Below are 20,841 nucleotides of genomic sequence, written 5' to 3'. Positions count from 1 at the left end.
CAGAGCCTCAGAGGCTGTAAATGCTGCATTTATTCTGAGGGCAGTGTTCAGATCGAGATGAATCTATAGAACCATCTGGAGACAATTATTCAGCTAGAATTAAAAGCAGAACAGACCTGTGAGATCTGTGCCTGAAAGGAGCAAGCCTGGAACCAACACTGTGCCAGTGCAGGGGCTCTGAAGATTTGTTATGTGGGTTTTGGTACCAAAGAACATTTTGCCTTCTCTAGGAAGATAGTGCACTAGTGAGAGCAAGTCATTTTAAATGAGAAAATAATGTTTTCTGTTTGTCATACATGTATGTCAAATAGGGAAAGGAGCCAAACAACCAATATGTTGCTGTTCTGACAGAATTAGAAAAAGTCACATCATAGAGAAGCTATAAAGATACTTATCACCTCGTTCCCCACCCCAGATCTCTTTAGATTTGCCAGAATCTTTGCTACCAAAGGCAAAAGGCATTTTTAGCACAAGAAAGCCATCACAAAAGCATGGAAAGGCAGTTACACTTTCTGGCTTGCCTTAACAGAAACTGCCCACTTTACTAAGGAAACTGCCCATTTTACTAAGGAAAATCTAGCTAATACACACTCCCAGTTAAAAGCCTTCTCTGATTAGCTAATTCTTTCCCACCACTTAGTGTCTGAATTCTTTTTCTTTATTTTTTGCAAAATGGAAGTAATGTAATTTGGGAGGTTCTACCAATAATGCTTAAATAACAACCTCCACGATACACAAAGCACATCTACAGAATGATCCAGATCTTACTAACGAAGGGCAAGAACCATATTTGGTACATTCTGGTTTTCTCTTATACATGTTATAACAATGGGAGCTGGTTGAAACATGCAGGATTAAACATGTAGGATATAAGTTAGCTCACTTTATATCTACAAGCCCTGCTAAAAGGAAATTCATTCCATTACAGAATCTAAATTCTCACTTATATTAAGCTCTCATTCTTGGACTGGCTCCCAAGGTGCATCTTTGTAAACTTTACCTGCTGGTCTTCTTAGAAAGGACTGAGGAGTTGCCATAGTACACCCATATCTGATTTCATGAAGAGGATTTGCTATGATTTAAGAAATCCCATCACAATGGACTGGGCTACTTGTGAAAAATCTCAGTATATGACAATTTTTAGAGCTGATTGTATCAGCTGTCCAATTTCAATCAAACCAGCCAGTCCTGGACACAAGCCTAAAACAGTCTGCTACTTAGAATGTATGATAGTGCCTACGTGATACGCAGAAGAAGCACAGTTTTTAGATTTTTGCTTCACTATTAAAAAAATTATTAAACCCATGAAATCTAGCAGCTAAAGACAGCTATTACGGAGGAGGTGTTTCCCTTCACTAAATGCAAGGCTTTATTTTTATGTTTTGGTTTTTTTTTTTCTGATCAAGATTTCCCATCTGCTATGTTCTTCACTAAGGAATTTTCCAGTGAGCTCTCCTCAGATTTCACTTGACAATCATTTAGACAGGAGAGGCAGCTTTTCCCACAGGTGTCTCTCAGTTCAATTGCATTGCCTTGACTATTGAAAAAACACACCACTGAAGTGTTAATCAACTTTTAAAAGTCTATAGTGCAAGGTTTTTTTTAATATGAAGGCAGAAACCCCAGCTCTGTGTCCCCACCATTCCACTGTTTTCCTATGTTACAGAACACAGAGCAGCAAAATCTGAGCCATCTTGATGCTTTTCTGAACATGGACCTACCTTGTGTGCAAAACGAAGTAACATGCTCTTCTGCCTTGGAAAGCCCTTCTTCATAATGGCCAAAGTGAGGCACAGAACACACAGACACACAATAAGGACAACAGAGAAAAGCAGACTGGAGATACGCTCCTTCTGATAGATGAGGTGAGGCTCTGGACTGATCCTTACAGGGGATGCAGAAAGAGAAGAGTTTTGAAATGTTTGACCTACTTAAGTGGTTGTTCCTCATCCAAGGCACAGTAAGTTTATCAGAGCCTAGAGCCCTCCAAAACCCTGATTTCCCATATGGACCCTGTCACATCGATGCTTTTTATTTAAACTCCAGGTCTGTACGACAGCAAGTTAAAAAAATTATATATATATAATATATATATTGATATATACTTATATATAAATATAAATATGTGTATAATATATATAATGTTCACATGAGCTTTATCAAGATGGGGATTGCATTTCTCTCATAATGGAGAAAAATAGGGAAAGCCAGAGCGACCTACTCAACACCAGATGGTGAGCACCTTCTGAGAAGGAAGCAGAATCCACATCCGCCTTCTACTTCCTCACCTGAATTCTGTCACCTACAAAATAATAAAAATACTTCCTCCCTTCATGTACTATTAAAAAAATAATCTAAAAGTTCTCATATATATCTATGATATAAGATATGTAGAGAGATGGAAGAAACACTCTTTTCCTCCATAGCAGAATCTGTGTATTAATTTTCTACCTTTAAATATACATCAAAGTTATGTTCAAGTTCTTCTGTCCTTCATAAACCATTCAAGGACATTTGAAATGCACAGAATGCATCAGCAACCATCCAGGAAAATGGAACTGTCCAAATAATTTTAAAAAACACAATGATGCCTTCATAACCTAAATGAAAATTGTGCAAATATCAGACAGTTCATGAGATTTAACACAATTCAGAAGTCATTGTCTGGTTTCAACAATAAGAAGGCATACATTCACTTTTTATTTTACAAAGTAATTCTGACAACATTTTTCAGCTTAAGCAATGCTGCGGTGTCAACTTTTCAATGTGCCCTTTAGTAACTGGAGTGGTACATGTGAACTGAGTGAAGCAGAATCTTTGTGTGACAGGAGCTAACAAAGCCCATGAAAAGGCTAAACCACACACTGTTTTACAAAATAAGAGTTCAGAAGCAGTGCTGATCTGTATATTCACTTTCGGATAGCACCCATCAGCTGCTCTGTGCCTGAGATTTGAGCTGAGTTTAGAGGAGGTGCTTTCCCGAGAAACTCTTCACTTAAATATAAAGGAATTACCATCACCATCTATTATATTTCACCAAAAAGGACCTGGGGCATGCAAGGTGTAACACATCTGCCTTTAGATAGAGATCATCTGAAAGAAAGCTGACCTTCAGAATTCTGAGGCAGTAATTTTCTCATGCTCTAATATCAGTAACTGATGCATCTGAGCAATGGCAGCTGTGGGAAGGACACAGCCAAACTTGGAACAAGCCTTCCAGAGGTGACATATATGCTCATTTAGCACAATGCTCTGTATCCCTTTGAAAGTCAGCATATTTAGATAAAGCCTGCAAGGCTGAAGTCCTGTCTGTCTAAGATCAAAGAGGGTTTCTGTCCCAAAACTCCCTCCTCAATGTTTTCCACATTCAGATTACTCTAGATGCTGTTATTGTAGCTAGTCCATGCTGATCACCTGAGAAGCTTATTTGATATCCATTTAATCCTATCAAAAGTGAGCTCTCACTAAAAAGAAGGTATCACAAAAGTTTTACCATTACAGAAAGCTCAATGAGCATTGTTTTAAATTTATCTCTGCATTTTTCTCAGGCTCTCACTTGCTGCCCTTGCAAGCCCTGCAGAAACTGCTGTAAATCACTTGCTCTATTTCACCTTGGACCTCTTTTCTCACCAGAGAGGAGCTTGCTGGAGCCTCAGTCACCACAGCCCTGGTGGCTGGCACAGAACCCTGACACCTGAGGAGAAATAAACAGTGTAATTTTTCCAGCTGGCTGACCCATTTTTAATTTTTTTTTCCTTAAGTCTATTAATGCAACATATTGTAAAGTTATAGCCAGCTACCTATAAAGCTTGAAGCCTGTGTTTTCTAATTATATTAAGCACTGGAATGTGGTAGCTTATGGAGTGTGTGAGGCAGGTATCCATCAAACCATTTGCAAATTATATATTGGAAAGACTGTTAAGGATCCTGAACATTACACTCTAGTATTACTAATCCTTTATGCAGATATGTGCTGTTTAATTGCCAGTGGGGAATTACAATGACACGTTATGTGACTAATTTTTTAAACTACAACTTTACTATTTCCCCCACCCTCCTCCTTATACTTTTCCTGTCAATCTCCTTTCAGTCTATTCTGCTACTGTTTCTCTTGCCAGAACCACCTTCTTTGGTAGCAACTGCAACACTTTAAAAGTAGAGAATACAGTATTTAAATACACTGCACAGAATGGACTCAGTAAAGTATGCTTTCACACGTCTCAAAACCAACCTTCTCTACCCAAACCCTATGTAAGATTCCTTTGAAAGCTGGTGTCTGTCAAGAATATTCAATTTCTAATTATAATTTCCGTGATGAGAAGAATAACCACTGTTGTCACACTGTGTGACTAACAGAGACATTACTTAAGTATATTTTCTGTGTGACTGGTCATAGCTCAGAGGAGTTTCAGAAAGCAATGTTGATACAGACATGTTCCAAAATATTAGCCTTAAATTCCCCTACATCCAACAGCCCTTGGATCCTAGATGCAAAATACAAGAAGGTATTTTGTGATAGGTCAGAATGCCAAAAACTGAAAGGCACCATTGTAATGTGGAGGTTTTTAGAACACGCAAGAGAACTACTTACCCCCTTGAAAATGAATGGCTCAGAATTTCTGAAGCACAGGAGGCAGGGTCATTTCCAAATGTAGCTCACAGTGGAGCGGCATTCACACTTCTCAGTACAGCACTTTACAGTCTTTTCCCCTCGGGACAGTCTCCAAAAGCATGTTTGATCAAAAGTATGCTCTGTCACCACAGACAGGCCCGGCTACTGGTGAGTCTGCAGGACTGGGACCAGTCAATCATAATGGGGTTTTTTGCTGCTAACACATATTAATTCACTTTTTATCTTGCTAGAGTTTGAAAGTGCTTTTGACAGCTGCAACTACCTGAGATACAAAGAGCTCAAGAAACCCCCTAGGTTATGAAGTCCTGCAAACACATCATAGACAAGATTATAACTGTGACTCCTGATGCAATTTCTACCATTCTTTATACGGGTTTTCTCTATTTCACAAACATTTATTCAAGTTTCCATACTCCGGGCACTATTCTACAAGCCCCTACATTGGCAGCCAGGAAAAACCACGAACACAAAGCAAATCTGTCATCAGCAAATTGAGAACAATGTGAACCATGATGTCTCCATTACGCTATTATTCTCACATACAACCTCAGAGTGTGTAGGATCGTGGGAAACAGTATTTCCTAATTAGATGAACAAATTTTCCTTCAATATTAATTAACTCTTGGGGCCCTAATAAGAAGAGAAGGAAGGCTCTTTCAGCTTGGGGCCTGGAGAAGCACCCCACAAGTCTTCACATAAATGGACAGAAACAGAGATGAAACAAAAATGAACCAGTATGGGCACCTGACTCCAACATATTGCCCAGAGACATTGCTTGCCGAATTACAACAACAAACTTCAGAGCTATTAAATTTCAAATCAAAAAGATCAGGATGGGAAGTATTATAGATCCAGCAACTGTGCCCGCATCATTACCTTACAAAGATTCCTTCCCAAAGCAAAAGTGTTCATTCAGGAAGGCACTGGCCATTCCATCACAGAACAGCCCTCAAAAAAAAAAAAGCACTAACAAATCTCTTTCAAAAGAGTGTTAGCAACTCCCTGTTGGCTTCTCACATCTAGAGAAAAAAGTCAAGTTATAAAGCCACACCATACTGATTCCCAGAAAGGTACATAAGTATCAAATATTTTGGAGGGGGATGTGGGGGTATAAGGAGAACGAAAGATATATTTGGCATGATTATTTTTATGTTTGCCCTCATTATTTTCCAGTTACTGCAAAGAGTTTTCATTTCTACTATGGCACCTTTCTGATGGAAACAATTTATCAAAGTAAATCCCAAGTGCACTATAAATACAATACTAATCTGAAAACAAAAGCTTTCTTTTGCTATGATCAAACATCACTTCCAAAGAGTTCACAACTTCTGCAAACAAAAGTGGTCTGGTTTTAGGCAATTTTTATTTAGGCACTATGTCAAAATTCCATCTTCCTTTTTTGATGCTGTTTCTGCAAAAGTAAATTTAAAAAAAAAAGGATAAAACAACTTGAAACAAATAGGGGTGGAAACTCAAAGACAGCTTTAGATCAGAGATGGCTTTTCCACTATGTTAACATGATCCTGCTTGTGAAAACAACATAAATGAAAGACATGTCTGTTAGCTCCTGGGCTAAAATGAACAAGACGTTTGCCTGGACAGCACTAGCAAAAGATGTAGGTGGGATGTAAGAACGGAAAATGCATCAAATGCACTTCCAGAACAACTAAGAGGTACCATTTATTTCATGATCCACAAATCCAGGGTCATACTTTGAAAGCTGTGAGTGGAAGATATAAGAACAGTAATTAACTCTCCAACCAGATTCATGCAGGGCTTATCCGAAAGAAGACGTCACAAAAACCTAGATGCAGAAAAGATACACTACTACAAAAAAAAGTACAAGAAATTAAAATACTTAATACAGCATACAAGTCTGGAAAACCTTGTCTTTGTCAGACAAGGACAATTGCTTTTTCCTTTCCTTTTCCCTCAAGTTGCAGAAGCAGGATGGAACATGTGAATGTAGGATCTCATAGATTCTTACTGGAGACACTTAAGCAGTGAGTGCATCAGTGTCTACTTCATGTGAAAGGTGGGCCTGAACAATAAGAACATAGAGTGACTTATTTATTGATGTGGTCAATCTTTTTTGAAATGACAAATTAAATTCTCACTTTAACTTCTTCAGCAACACAAGAATGTTTTAGAAGAGTAATACCACAAAATGCACTAGCTAGAGGTAAGACACATTTGTTACTGCTATTGACTGTCAGTGGCTACAAGTCCAGAGGTTTTCCAATATTCTCACCAAGAAAAAAAAACCTTTTGCTAACCACAGCAAACTGTTAAATCTTGGTGGTTGCACAAACACAGCAGAAAAAAGCATGAAGACTTACCAAATGCTGAAACAAACATACATCAAACCAGGTAGCAATCTTTCACTAGTGATAATAAAAAAATGTTCAGTGATATGTCTGCGTGAAAGGCATTCTGCTCTGCTTAGAGGTACCTCTAGAGTGTTAACCACATCATGGCTCCTTGCTTTATTACATACATTTTATGATGAACAGCACATGAAGTTCCAGTTGCAGAACTGACACAAAGGAAGTTCTTCCATAAACTGTGCTTGATACTTAGTATTTTCCATCTCAGCTACTGTAAGGCATGATGTTCCCATGTGACATTAAATGCCCATACTTAAAGAATTTTGTGCAATTTTAATTAGCCTTTAATTTGTCACCCTGAGAGTCCTTCAGCTTTTGCAAAACTGAAGGCTAAGCGAGTCCAAATTATAATTTGTATGCTGCTTACTATGTGGAAAAACTGTGTTACATCTTTTCATATCCAGCTCCTCCCAGGTTAGCAGTGCCAATATTTTTGCACACTATTTATGTAATATTTATTACTACTAGGGAGAATGTTTAATGGCCTTTCTTACCATGACTTGCTGAAGATAGGTGAAGCCAAACACAGGCAAGCATTTATATATTAGCATTGAACATAAAGCCACACTCGTTCATTCCCTAGAAGAATCCAAGCATTTACCTTTCTGTGCAACTGAAACCCACAAACGTTTAGGCATGCTGACTGCAGCAAAACTCCTCTAATAACAGTACATTAATAATACTTAGCATTTTACAACCAGAGCATTTAACTTTCTAAGCACTAACCTCAAAGAGTTCAGGGTCATCAAATCCATTCTGCAGAGGGGGAAACCTGACAAATGGAAGTTTCCCCAGAGTCACTTGACAGCTAAAACTGGGATCCAGATTTTCTAAAACACTGATTAGTCCTCCATGCATTCAGGCACACATTCACATCCAAGGCTACTTAAAGCTAGAAAAGATCGCCTAATCAGCACTTGTATTTAGCTGTTTTAATACACCTCTCTTTCCTACTCTCCTCTTGAATTCCATTTTTAAATTCTTTTCTCAAAGCTAAGTGCAGCATTGCAGTCTGCCGTATGTTATGCAAGTTCAGCTTTATTCTGTCTAGCAGAAACTAAATTCTTCACAATGCATACTTCAAAATAATTAAGACAGATCAGTATAGCAAAAAACCCAGCAGAGATCAACCTGTCAAAGCAACCAGTTTGCACATTTCTCTCTCTTCTCCTCCAGTTAGGGAACAACTGAATAAACCAAAAAACTGTTCTTGGCCCCTGGGCAAAATCAAGCTCTTGTCCTTGCTCTCCATAGGTACAGAGAGAAAAAGGATATGGTGTCTGTGATCCACTGTGGTGCTGAAGCATGGTAAGGGCAAGGAGGTCAAGCGACAGGATACAAAACAGAGAGATAGTGGCAGGAAAAGGGGAAAGAAAAAAAAATTGAACAGAGCAGCATGTATTTTTGGAAGGAACTGCATCAATTTCTACAAGTATATACAGCTGAGAAAAATAATTTTCACTGCAATTTACTTAAAATTAGTAAATCTCTTAAGTACAATACGAATGGAATAATTCAGAGAACTTACAAAAAAGCAAAACAAGATCCGTATGGGTCAAATGAAGACAACATGCACATGGTAGAACTAAGACTATCTTCTGTGCTATGCCACAGAGGAAGTGAATGTTCCTATATAATTCTATGCTCTCAGAAGCAAAAACACATTTCCTGGCATTGACTTGACAATGTCACAGCTTCCAAGTTCTGTAGAAGTTCTCACTAATGTCAGACAGGGACCTCAAAGAGCAGAAATAGCAACTGTCACAAAACTATACACAAAGCTCTGAGCTGTGTCTGAGGCAGACTACCTAAAATACATTTCGGCTTCCTTTTACCAGATGGTTGAGCCTGCTTGAAAGCAAAACAAAATTGCTAAGCAGCATTATATCTTCACTAGTTTTCCACAACTAAGTCCTGAAACTGACTGGTTTTGTTGCAGCCAAATGCACTGAATAAACAAATACAAAGTTCAGTTATTAACTAGAAATACTACTTTTCCTCAAGTACAATATCAAGGTTTTGTCAAATTTTCTGCTTTTTTTCTCTTTTTCCCTATAGAGACTGTAAAGAGCCTTGCATTAGCTAAACAGAAATTATATACCTTTTGGCAAGCTAACTTCAACTTTATCATGTTTCTACAAATACATGCTTTGTTCTTCTGACATTAAAACATATTACATTGTTTTATAGAGCCCTCCAAAAAAACCCATATGAAATATAAAGGTTTTATTTAGGACTATTCCAGAGGCTGGCAAAGCTCCTTTCCATTTGAAGAGTGTTCTGCCTGCCAAGTGAGTCTAGACTTCTTTTTTATGTTGCAATTTTCATTTTATCAGAAGCATTGCTCCATTTTTACTTTAGTGTTAATCCCAGTACATGCTAGTTGCAGAAAAATGTACTGGGTACTGCAGGGAGAGCAGACCTTAATGCATTTTCTCACATTCACTTTGATGTGCATTAAAAAAACGTAATGCATATATAAGTAGTCTAACTAATTATCAAATTCCAGTAAGACAATTAAATCTGCTACCAATGCAAATTGTTACAGTCCAGTTATATTCAACAAGGAACTCCAACAAACTCAAAATAAAATGTAAGGAACATTCAACAACAACTCTGTATTGAAGAGCTGATGAAGGTAATTGCTATATCCTTGCTTTCTCATTTTTAAAAGTAGCAGTTATATTGGGTATACAGAAAACAGAGTAGTTCTCTTAAATATTCAAATAAATCTGTGCTGCAAGCAACCAGTGTGATGACTTTTGAGACCCAGTTTGAGCCACCCAAAACACTACTTTGACTGCAGGAAGTCTGAGTATGGGCAACATGACTGTGCTTTTCACTAGTTAATGACATAAAGGAGAAAAGGACCAGTGTCTGGGTCTCTGTCTCTTAATAACTCTTACTAGCAAAGGACCACCACCAACAAAGCAGCTCTTATAAAGCAGAATAATGACTTCCTGCAGACCCCCTCACCCATGGCCTGGCTCAAGAAAGCAAAGCAGGAGTCCGCTAAGTGATAAACTCTCACCACCTGAGCAAGAGTTTTGAGAACACGTGAGAAAATAACAGGACAGATGGATGTGAAGGCATGAAAGGATTAGGTGCCCATGCTCCCACTCACAACAGAGACAGAAATCTTTTGACATACAGATGGCAAGACCAGAAGAAGTGAACCAAGAATGCAGGGTAATTCATGCATGGTAGTCATGAAAGGCTGAGGTGGACAGCCAGATGTTTGTACACCTTATTTTGGATTGGACTCTACATACTCATACTAATCAGTCCAGAAGTAAAACATGATTAATTTAAAAAACCTGCAAAAATATGTATTTTAACGGATCATGCTTTTTAAAAAAGAAATTATTTTTATTAGTACAAGTGTTAAACTAGAAAGCAGAATACCACAAGCAGGGTGTTCTGGGATATGACTCCTTGGAGAATGGAAAAGTGGTCTCAGACACATAGAAAGCATGCCTACTAAATGAGCAAAGAACTTCTGTGTCTGGCATCAAAAGCATTAATCCAGAGGGCAAAGAAACTGTGCCTGGAGTCTACTTAGCCAAGAGGACTTAAAAAATACAGACCTCAGCAAGCTGCCTAAATACATTGTCTGACAGGTGTCTAACAAGGAGATATTGCACAAGGCTTTGCAAGAATCGGAACAGCACTACACAGAAATCACGAACTTGAAATTAGTATTTTATAATTTTATCAAAGAGTACTTACAGACTAAAAAGATTCACGAGAGGTAAAGCCCCTGGGAACATTAATAATAGTATTCAGAAACAAATCTAAATCAAAAAGCATTTGCAGAATGTGTGCTAAATCTGGGAAATTGGGAAATATAAGGAAGGTTCTCCTGTTCTTCACAAGATTAATTCAGACATTGCTGTAAAGACATTTTTGAGCATGAGATTCCATACCAAGCTGACTTTCTAACTTTTAAAAGATGTATGGTAACAGAAGATGTGCTTTAAAGGAATTCAAACACCAAAGTTTTCACTGGCTTAATGATGAGTTTCCTGCTTTTGGAAGAAGCAGAGACTAAGTTTTTTGACTGATTTTCTACAGATGTTCTATGTTTCAAATGGTGATCTGAATTTTGCTCTCTGCTCAATGCTAATGTAGATGGCTGCCTTGGAAGATGAAGATCAACAGAACAGGTATCTCTACTGGCGTCAAGCCTTGAAAGACTAACTCACCATGTCAGCTTTTCTTGAGTGTAGAACATGGTCCTCAGATATTTCTATCCCACTAGAGCTCACTTTCTGTTGTGCAGTAAGATGTGCAGGTAAATAACAGCTAAACCAAGAACCACCTCCACTACCTGTGCTGCCTTATCAAACCTAAAAATAAAAGACACAAGTAGAGGAGGTTGGGTGAGGCAGGAGAACACAGTCCACCTGAGGTATAACTCACTGAGAAGATGAGAGGAACTCAAAAATACTGTTGTGCTTTTCCCTGGAAGAAATACTGACTGAGAGTTAAACCCCAAAAGTTATACCACCACCCCCCCACCAATAAATACAAAAAAAAAAGCCCCCACCAAATCAAAATACATCAGCAGTCTCTGAGGAATACTAGCCCCTGATCTACCTACAGCATGTAGCACAGTCCAATAAACCAGAATATAAAATGATTAGCAACAGTGTTAGTTAATTTATTCACTGAAAAATAACTCAAGCTGTTTCTCAGGGCTCATAAATAAAGAAAATGTTTATAACTGAGTTACAGGCAAAGCCCTGACTTCAAGGGTCAGAAACAGCATTTTTATGATATAGCTACAGATTTTTCTTCTGAAATTAAATTCTTCTGAGACATTTTCTGTGGAGTCAGCAAAAGGTATTTTAAGTGCAGTTCATCAGCATCCACAAGCCTGGCTGCTGTTCTGCTGCCCGTATGGGTCAACACAGGATAAACGGAAGAAAGAGATGCCATATTAAATGATTGAATGACTAAGGTAGAAACAAGCACTGGCTCCACAGCCTTCTGTGTTGCTGGAAAAGATCCCCCTATCATTCATCTGCCTCTTCACCAGGGAAAAGGGGGTTTCTGTAGGTTTTCCAGGGTAAAAAGCACAGAAGGATCAGCTGCCCCAGAAAACATAACCACCTTTTCCTTAGAAGACTGACGTTTGGAAACTGGCATTGTTTGGGATCCCTATGATTTTAAGGACCTCTGTCAAAGGGCACAACTTAATTCACAGATCTTGTAGGAAAGCTTATGGCATCCTGGCTTGTATCAGGAACAGTGTGGCCAGCAGGCCCAGGGAGGTCCTTCTTCCCCTGTACTTGGCAGTGGTGAGGCCACACCTCGAGTGCTGTGTCCAGTTCTGGGCCCCTCAGTTTGGGAAGGACTTTGAGACACTTGAGTACATCCAGAGGAGGGCAACGAGGCTGGTGAGGGGCTTGGAACACAAGCCCTTTGAGGAACAGCTGAGGAAACTGGGGTTGTTCAGTTGTTCAGCCTGGAGAGAAGGGGACTCAGAGGTGACCTTATCACTCCCTACAGCTTCCTGAAAGGTGGCTGTTGTCAGGTGGATGTCTTTCTCCAGGCAGCAACTGACTGAACCAGAAGACACAGTCTTAAGCTGTGCCAAGGGAAATATAGGTTGGATATTAGGAAAAGGTTTTTCACAGAAAGAGTAAAAAAGTACTGGAATTATCTGCCCAGGGATGTGGTGGAGACATCACCCCTTGATGTGTTTACAAAAAGAGGGGATGTGGCACTCTGTGCCATGGTTTAGTTGAGGTGTCAGGGCATGGGTTGGACTTGATGATCTTGAGAGTGTCTTCCAACCAAATGATTCTGTGATTTTAAATGGGTGTTAATGGGAAACATGAGGGAATAGTATGGCTTTGGTGAGCACGGGAGTATCATAAAGCATTGCAAAGGGACTTGTCTCTTGCCTTCATCGGGCGTTCTCCACTAAAGAGAAAGATAAAGAATAAACAGCCATTCTTGTCACATATGCTCAGCTGCTTTAGTCACCAGTGGTCAAAATTAAACCATAAGGAATCAAGTTACTTCATTCACCCTTCTTGTCTGAGTTAAAGGTCAGGACTATGGCACCACAGCTGTAGCTGCTTTTGGAACTTGGAGACAAAGACTATCATAGTCACATACAAGGAATGGCCCCTCTGCTGCTGTTAAGTGTTTTGCTTTGTTTTTCTGGTGCAATCTTTAAATGTTGGGGCTCTGTTACCCTCAGAAGGGTGAGATAGTAAATCCCTGATACCCTCTGCAAATAGAAACCTGGCAGCATATTCTTTAGCAGATGTTATGAATTATAACAGGTTGCACCACTATTTTCTTTGGGTCCCTGCCAAAGTAAGCTCAAGGCATCCCCACCAATAAGCAGGCATTTAGAAAAGGACTCTAAAACACAGTCACAGCTGGATTATCTATTCATAAATATTCTTCCTTCTATTTCTGACCCATCAATGGGATTAGCTGCCAAACTATTAACTGTCTTACCACCATCTGTGCTCAGGTTCCATTAGTAACCCAGGTGTTTCAGGACATCCCAGTCCTGCACAAGCTATGCCCAATTACTGCTTGCTGATACATCAGTCCAGCTAAACAAGCCTGGAAAATTCAACAGGTAACCAAACACTCTCAGAACAAATTAACCTCTGCAAAAAACAGGCACATTAGGAATAAATCGACCTCTACATAAACAGGTACTTTGTGTCCTATCCCACCAGAGTTAACAACTGACAAATACAAGGAAAAGATCAGGTCAGGTCACAGCTGCCTTGCACATGTTGCTGAAGAATAGGTTTTTACCTTGCTTGCTGACAGACACTGCAAATCCAAGCCTTCTCCTTCTTCTGGTAAGTGCTGCAGCTCTTGCAGATGTTGTACTTGCAGTCTTGGCACTGTCGCTTGCTGTTGATAAGAAATGTGAAAGGGGAGCAGCAGCGAATGCAGCAGTGCTCATTGAACTTCTGCTGCTTGGAAAGGATGCTGCACTTGTTACCCTCTTCATCCAACTTCTGCTTCATTTCACTGGAATGAAAAGGAAAAGAACAAAAATATAAACAAAATTTCAATGGGAAATGTTCATCCTCTTTCCATGTATTCATGTTATATTCTTCAAATAACTTGCGCAGATGTGAAATGAATATGAGAAATGCATATTCTAAATTTAGAATTGGAAAGCAAAAATTCCTATATTCCCATAAGCCACCCATGGCCAACCCACTTAAACTCTCTACCTCAGTCACAAACCAGAGCAAAATTTACTCAGTTCCAGAGAGACAACCCAAAGGAAAGCCAGGATGCTGCTCCAGGCACTTTGGCTGTGCTAAGCTATAGAGACCATGTGAAAATTGAGGGCTACTCTCAGAACCCTTTACAAATCAAAAATCAGTTTATGGAAGTCAAAAAGATTGGTGCATAGTAATAAAAAAATCCTTCTGACCAATAGTTTTGAAAACAAAAAGTTTGTTTTGTTCTGACCCATATGGTCATATTATTCATAATAGCTCCAATTTGTCAAGCAACATTAATGATATCCTTCATTTCAGAAAGTTTCGGGTTCTCTACTAGTTAGGACCAATATTAAGATGACTGCTAACTGTGAAAGTATTTGTAGGCACTCTGCATAAAGTTTCCTGTATTTCAGCATACAAGCTCATTTATTTAAGAAAAATGAAATAAATTGTGAATGCATGGTATTAAGGAAATTGCTATCTCCAGTTTTACAGTGTTTTTGATATTTACAAATTAGGCAATATATTCCATGATAGGAGTAATAAAAAAACATGCAGGAGGAAGAGTTGTAAAGGTAGACAGGTCTGGAAACTCATCACACATTTTCTGGCATGTACAACTAGAACATATCCTGTGAGAAAAAAAATAAGTATCATGGAAAACAAGTAAAATAAAAGCTTTTAACACACTGTGCACACACTTACATTCATTCTCTCTATTTCTCAGAATTAGTGGAGAGTACCTTACTATTTCCAATTGCTGATAAAAATCACTTATAAGACTAGAGTAACACAAAAGACTAAATAAAATTTAGAGGTACCACAAAGCAGACTAAGCCGCAAGAGTATTTATTCATGACACGCTGACTTACTCTTAAATTAATGTTTAAATATCTTGCAACACGAATAAAAGAATACACTTATTGCATACTTATTCAGGAACTCAACCAAGATCATCTATGAACATCACTGTCAGCCAAGCCTGGAATTTTAAAAGAATCACATTACTGGGCTATATATCACCTTATTTGCCACTTCTGCCTCAGATTCCTAACTCAAAATAAAACCAGCCTGTTTTATGAAAATCTGACAGGTCAATTCTAAACCTCAAATCTAAAAGACAAGTAAAGCAGTGATCTAAACCATATAACCCATTTAAGTGTATTTTAAATATATGCCTTTTAATACATTTAAAATGTAAAAATAATGTGTGTTTTTGCTACTTGAACCCTGTACAAGGGTTTGACTAAATTAGACTATAGGTGCTCAAACAGATACTTTTCACAATTTCAAGTAAATAATCTTTATGATTCTTTTTCTGTCTTGATGGAAAAACATGCCTGTTTTGCCACATTTTTACAGAATGTGCAAGATGCAAAAGGTAAGAGATTATCATGTAAGAGAGGAAATGTCTGAATTATGCAAGCAAACTGGCTTCCTTGGTAAACTGATGGAACTATCCCAGTGGGATGCTTAGACTAGTTTGTCTTAATCTCCATTAATCCCTCCTACCATGGTACTACATGTGCAATCTTTCTTATGGAACAAGAGAGGAAGTGAACTGTCTCCACGTCACTCCTTCACCACAGCAGGATGTTGCTCTGCACGCAGCAGAGCTGAGGCACAGCACTGTTTCTGCACAGAAGGTCAGGCAGGAACCCCAGGTCCCAGGACAAAAGATGGTGAAGTGTTTGGCAGCCCAAGATGCTGCAATCTTTGCTTCAGGATGGAGACCCCAGCCAGCAGATGCTGGCCCTCCCATAAAACAAGAACAGCTAAGGAGTCGGGGTCAGGGAGAGTGATCAAAGAAGAGATTTTTGTCCTTATGGATTTCTGATATCTCCCAGAATTAGTAATGCTGATGCTTGGTAGCATCAGCCCACACACTCAACACTGTCATGCTCAGCGGCATTTTGAACACTCATTAGGGCTCTGATGCATGATATAGCAAGAAAACCACAGAGGCAAAGCCACCATTAAAGGGTGACAATAATGCTTACAATATAAACCCAGGCAGTTTTGTTCACAACAGAGCTAATAAAGCCTGATACCTACAAAAAACTGAGCACACTGCTGAAATCTTTTCATCAGAACAGGCATTAATTACATCTCTCTTCTCTATCTGGCTGCCAGTATTCATTACAGTGGTAGAACTCAATATCATTAAGGCATCTGCTTCAGTGATAAATAGTACTAAAATTGGCCAATGGATTAAAACAGTAAATAGGATAGGGTTGGACAGCCTGTCAGAGAGAGATCATGACAGAAAAAAACCCCTCATTTCCACAGGAAAGCAGGCAGAACAGAAAAGAAAGCAATGCACATCTCTCTGACAGCTATAACAAATTAAGGTTCTTGCACACTGCCCTGCCAAAGGCTATTCCATAAGGAGTCAAATGGCAAAAGGGACTGTCAACTGGATTTGTCATTTGAAGCCAAAAGGCTCCTTCTCCACACTCTTTCCTTGGAAGCAAAACATGGGTTTCATATGAAAGCGAAGTGCTGTATAACTCTGGTGGGCAATTCAGCCTGCCTAGTTTGAGGAAAATCAGCTGAAGTGAAAAGTAGGCACTGATTTACTCTTAGCAATACTGAGAAAATGTTACTTGGATGTAACTCCAGCCGGATGATCACCCTGAGTGGGATGATTAATGCAGGCATCAATGCCAACACACTGAGAAAGTTTGTTGCACTGAAATTCAGGAGAACAAAGTGAACCTCGAGGCACCCCAAATTTGAGAATCTCAGGTTTTACTTTCAGAACATGCAAATCGCTTGGTGCAAGAAGATTTTAAGAATGTTCTAAGGAAAGGGCAGCAGCCAACAACAACTGATTGTCTCACAAAATGAAACTCACTTCCAAAAAGGTGACAGCCACCGGTGCAGGAGCTATTTCTAAGAAGAAGGTAGAACCACCCAGTCATTGCAAACATAGCCCCTTCCTCCCCATGTAACACTGTTTCCTCCAACAAAACACTGCCTCTCCCTCTCTGAATCTGCACTCGCGCCTGCTTACTTCCCCAGGGAGGGGATTTAATGGATTCAGAGACTTATACATGGAATATGTGTACAAATAAACAAGCAACAAAATACAAACTCACAAAAAAATGTGCCTGTTGGGGTAAGCATGTAACAGTGGGAGTGACAAATGACAGAATTTAATCAGAAGTCACAACTGATGGGGCTCAACTACTGCGGTTATGTGCAACATAGTAATAAGCACCTGTGGAGAAGAAAACTCCTGCTGCGTGAATGAATTTCAGATTGAGTTTCATTTTCTTTCGGGAGTGGTTGCATATCACCAATTGCTTACAAGTACAGAAGAAGCAAAAAATACTTAATAGATATCCAACATGTCTATCACCAAAACCAATTCTGTCAATGAACATTTTATGAGTTTCAAGTTCCAAATAAGTTCAAAAATATGCAGATGAATATTAGATTTTTCTAGAAGCTTTTATCAATGCATTTACATAGTTTGCTTAAAAAAAATATGTTTTGTTATGACAAGTTTAAACACAACTCTTCAACATTTGCCTGAACAATGCCTTCTCCTCTAATAAATTTCTAAACTTCTGGGTGCAGCAATGGAAAGGAGTCCATAAAACAGGCAATTGTATTACAACACAAAGCTAAAAAAAAAATCCCCCTTGTTTTTCATATAACAAAGAGAACAGTTCCTGGTGAAAACTTGATAGGCTGGCTTGAGCTCCAAGACAGAGTCTGTATAAGCAAGTCTGTCTGTCGGACTCCCCAAAATGCAGCTCTCTGCTCTTCTCTAAGGGCTTCTATGAGCCTAGTTATTGGGCTGTACCATCTTACTCTTGTCTCAAACCAGTTTCCATTTCAGGAGTTTAAACCTAGCAGTTTAAAGCCAAGTCCAGCTGGACTGGTTAACATTTGCTCTGTTGCCTTCTTAAGTGATGGATAAATACAATTCTTCCTGCTGTTCAAACACCTTGTATTTTTCCCAGTAGAGGCTAAATCTATTCTAGTTGCCTGCACAGGCAAAGACAAAAATGGAAGCACAACGTTCCTAGATTCACCTCACTCCCTCCTGATGGACAGAGAAGGGCTTTTACAAGTTATCAAAGACAGACAGAAACTTTCTCCTTTGGTACTACAGATGAGGGTTTCTGTTTCTTCTGTTTCCTGTCCTCTTAATTCAAAGTACACCTATTTCATGGAATAAGCCACAGTTTATCCATTGGCCTTAGAGCTTTTTTTACTTCAAAGACTAATGAACACACAGCCCACACTGCAAAGTGCTTTTCTTAGGAGAACAGTGTTCTGCTCAGCTGGGTAACTGGTTCTCTTTTTTCTCAGCACTTGTTTGTACCATCTCACTTCACAGAGTGGACTCAGAGCAGCGCATGAAGATCACTAAATTGTCTTAAAACTGGTTTCAATCTTAGTCTGACAACTGCTGAAACACTATTTCCCTGCACAGAAGAGAATGCCTTCAGATGCTTTTCTGTTCAGGCATCCTTAATACTCATCTACGCATAACAAGCTATCGAGGCCTTTTGCTTAGCAAAAATTCTGGATTTCTGTGTATTCTGGGGAGCAGATGAACAAGTTCTGAGGTCCCCATTTCCAGCCTTTCAGAGAGACCACTTTACCACTGCACCTCACGTTCTTCCACTTCCACAGCCAATCCAAATTTGGTATATTGGGCTAGGAGTTTTCTTGGGCTACAAAGATCACCTAAAAATACAGGTTTTACCAATACCCTCTAATCTACAATGCTGGAGGATAAAGGGATTTTCATATTAAGTGGCTAAAGTGTACACAGTGTTCCCATCTCCACTCTCCTTAAACCTGCCAGATGTGCAGCAGATGCCAGGGCTGGGGTAAAGATCTTTTAATCTGTAGAGAACATGACAGTCTCTTACTCCTTTATTACTAGTACAATGAGAAGGAGTCACAGGCTGAATGTAACTGAAATTTCTCTCCCATTCACGTTTTCAATGTGATGCTCAAGGTCCTAGATTGTGATAAGTACAAGTAGTTCCCACCTCAGTCCTTACTTCCTCTCTTCTTCACCCAATCTCCCAAACCTTCAAAAATGCACCAATCAGGTTAGTAAAATGCTGCTACATTTAGAAAAACCACCCAGTGGAAGTTTTATAAGCCTGACTCCTGGGCAGGAATCTGAGAGAACAAGCCAAAATTGCCAAGGAGATCTGCTCAGTGTTTTATCCTTTCCATGTTTCTTGTATCTCAAACTGTGGAATGGCGCAAATAGGTTTGAACCTCTATGCTGACAGGGTCATGTTGGAATCCTGGATGCTGAGAATTTTAAACTTTCTGCTCTGAAAGGCACAGACGCATTTGGCCTGAGGCTGTGGAGAATAGTTCCAAAATTGATTAACAGCACTGGGATTATGGATGTGTAGTTGGTTAGAAGTGTGTAATATCACAGGGTGGAAAACTTAGAGTTTGGAGTTTTAGAACATAGAAATAAATATGAAGTAAGATGGAGGTTTTGGGGTGGAGGCAGGTTGTTCTTCACCTTCTTCTTCCTTCTTCTTCATGAGTTTGGGTGATGTTTTGTGATTGGACAGAAAAGTCCACATTGTGGGCTTCGAGGGATCAGTTATTAGGTTAAAAGGGAAAATGATCTAGGTGTCCTTTCTTAATTGGATAATTTAGTCTTAAAAGACCTTTTAACAAGAGACAGTTGGCCATTTTGTGCCTTGCTAATGAAAGACTGCAGAACTCAGGGCTGTGAGGCTGTTTCACTGATAAGAAATAATAAACATCTGAGTCTTAACATGAAACACCATCTCAAGTGCCTCCAATCCCAACCTTGACAGAGGCAGAAAAAACAAGCAGAGAACCCACAGGGTCATACACCTTTTCCACCTGCAGTACACAGTAAGAACCAAATTCTCCCAGTAGGCATATGCCTCCATCACTATTTACTCTCTTAGGGTTCAGTGCTAATTTCTTGTTGCTGCCTCTTCTTCTAAAGTAGTTTATTCTTGTCCATCAAGACAGGCATCTAACACAACTTCCAGACAGTACTACAACACCACCCCTTTTGTTTCTTTTATGTCTTTGCTAAATTTCCCCTAGTGAAACTCCAATTGCTCTCTGAAAAAGTGCAACATAGGATAATACTATAGCAAATGCCAAGTTAATTCATTATTTTATAATCAAGGCCTTTTTCCTAAGTTCTTACCAACACTATCACAACCGTGCCTTGTGCAATATTTAACACTTAGCACATTAAATAGTGCTCTACACATTGCTGATACTATCAAAAAGCCATGCTTAGCACATGTGAAAACACGCCATTTACATTTGGGGAGCCTTGGAGGAACACACATCACTTTAATCTGTTCAGAGGGATATCAGTCCAGCAGCAGTAGCTGACATTTTTCAGGAGGATTAGACAGTAAGGAGTGTACCATAAATGGGGGGGAAAGGGGGAGGTGTGATGGAAGTAACAACATCCTAAAGCAAAAAAGCAAAACACAAAGTCTTCAGGGGGAGATAGGGGGAGTCGAGTGCTAAGAAACTCATAAATAGTTATGAGTAAGTCACTCGTACAAAAATCAGGAAGATTAATATTTCACAGTCCAATTACTCTAAC

At 39.2% G+C, this 20,841-nt stretch overlaps 1 protein-coding gene across 9 annotated transcripts in view; it reads right to left on the bottom strand.

Annotated features, from left to right (window-relative positions):
• MYRIP (myosin VIIA and Rab interacting protein) overlaps positions 1–20,841 on the bottom strand; it is a 208,743-nt gene that overhangs the window by 99,274 nt on the left and 88,628 nt on the right. For all 9 annotated transcript variants that reach the window (XM_030265134.4, XM_041714512.2, XM_030265139.4 and 6 more), the window contains exon 3: positions 13,813–14,034. In XM_030265134.4, coding sequence (XP_030120994.3) covers positions 13,813–14,034 — 222 coding nt within the window. The remainder of the gene's footprint in view (positions 1–13,812; positions 14,035–20,841) is intronic.

This window comes from Taeniopygia guttata, chromosome 2, assembly GCF_048771995.1.
Source record: "Taeniopygia guttata chromosome 2, bTaeGut7.mat, whole genome shotgun sequence".
Lineage (NCBI taxonomy): Eukaryota > Metazoa > Chordata > Aves > Passeriformes > Estrildidae > Taeniopygia > Taeniopygia guttata.
This window is presented reverse-complemented; position numbering and strand designations above follow the sequence as displayed.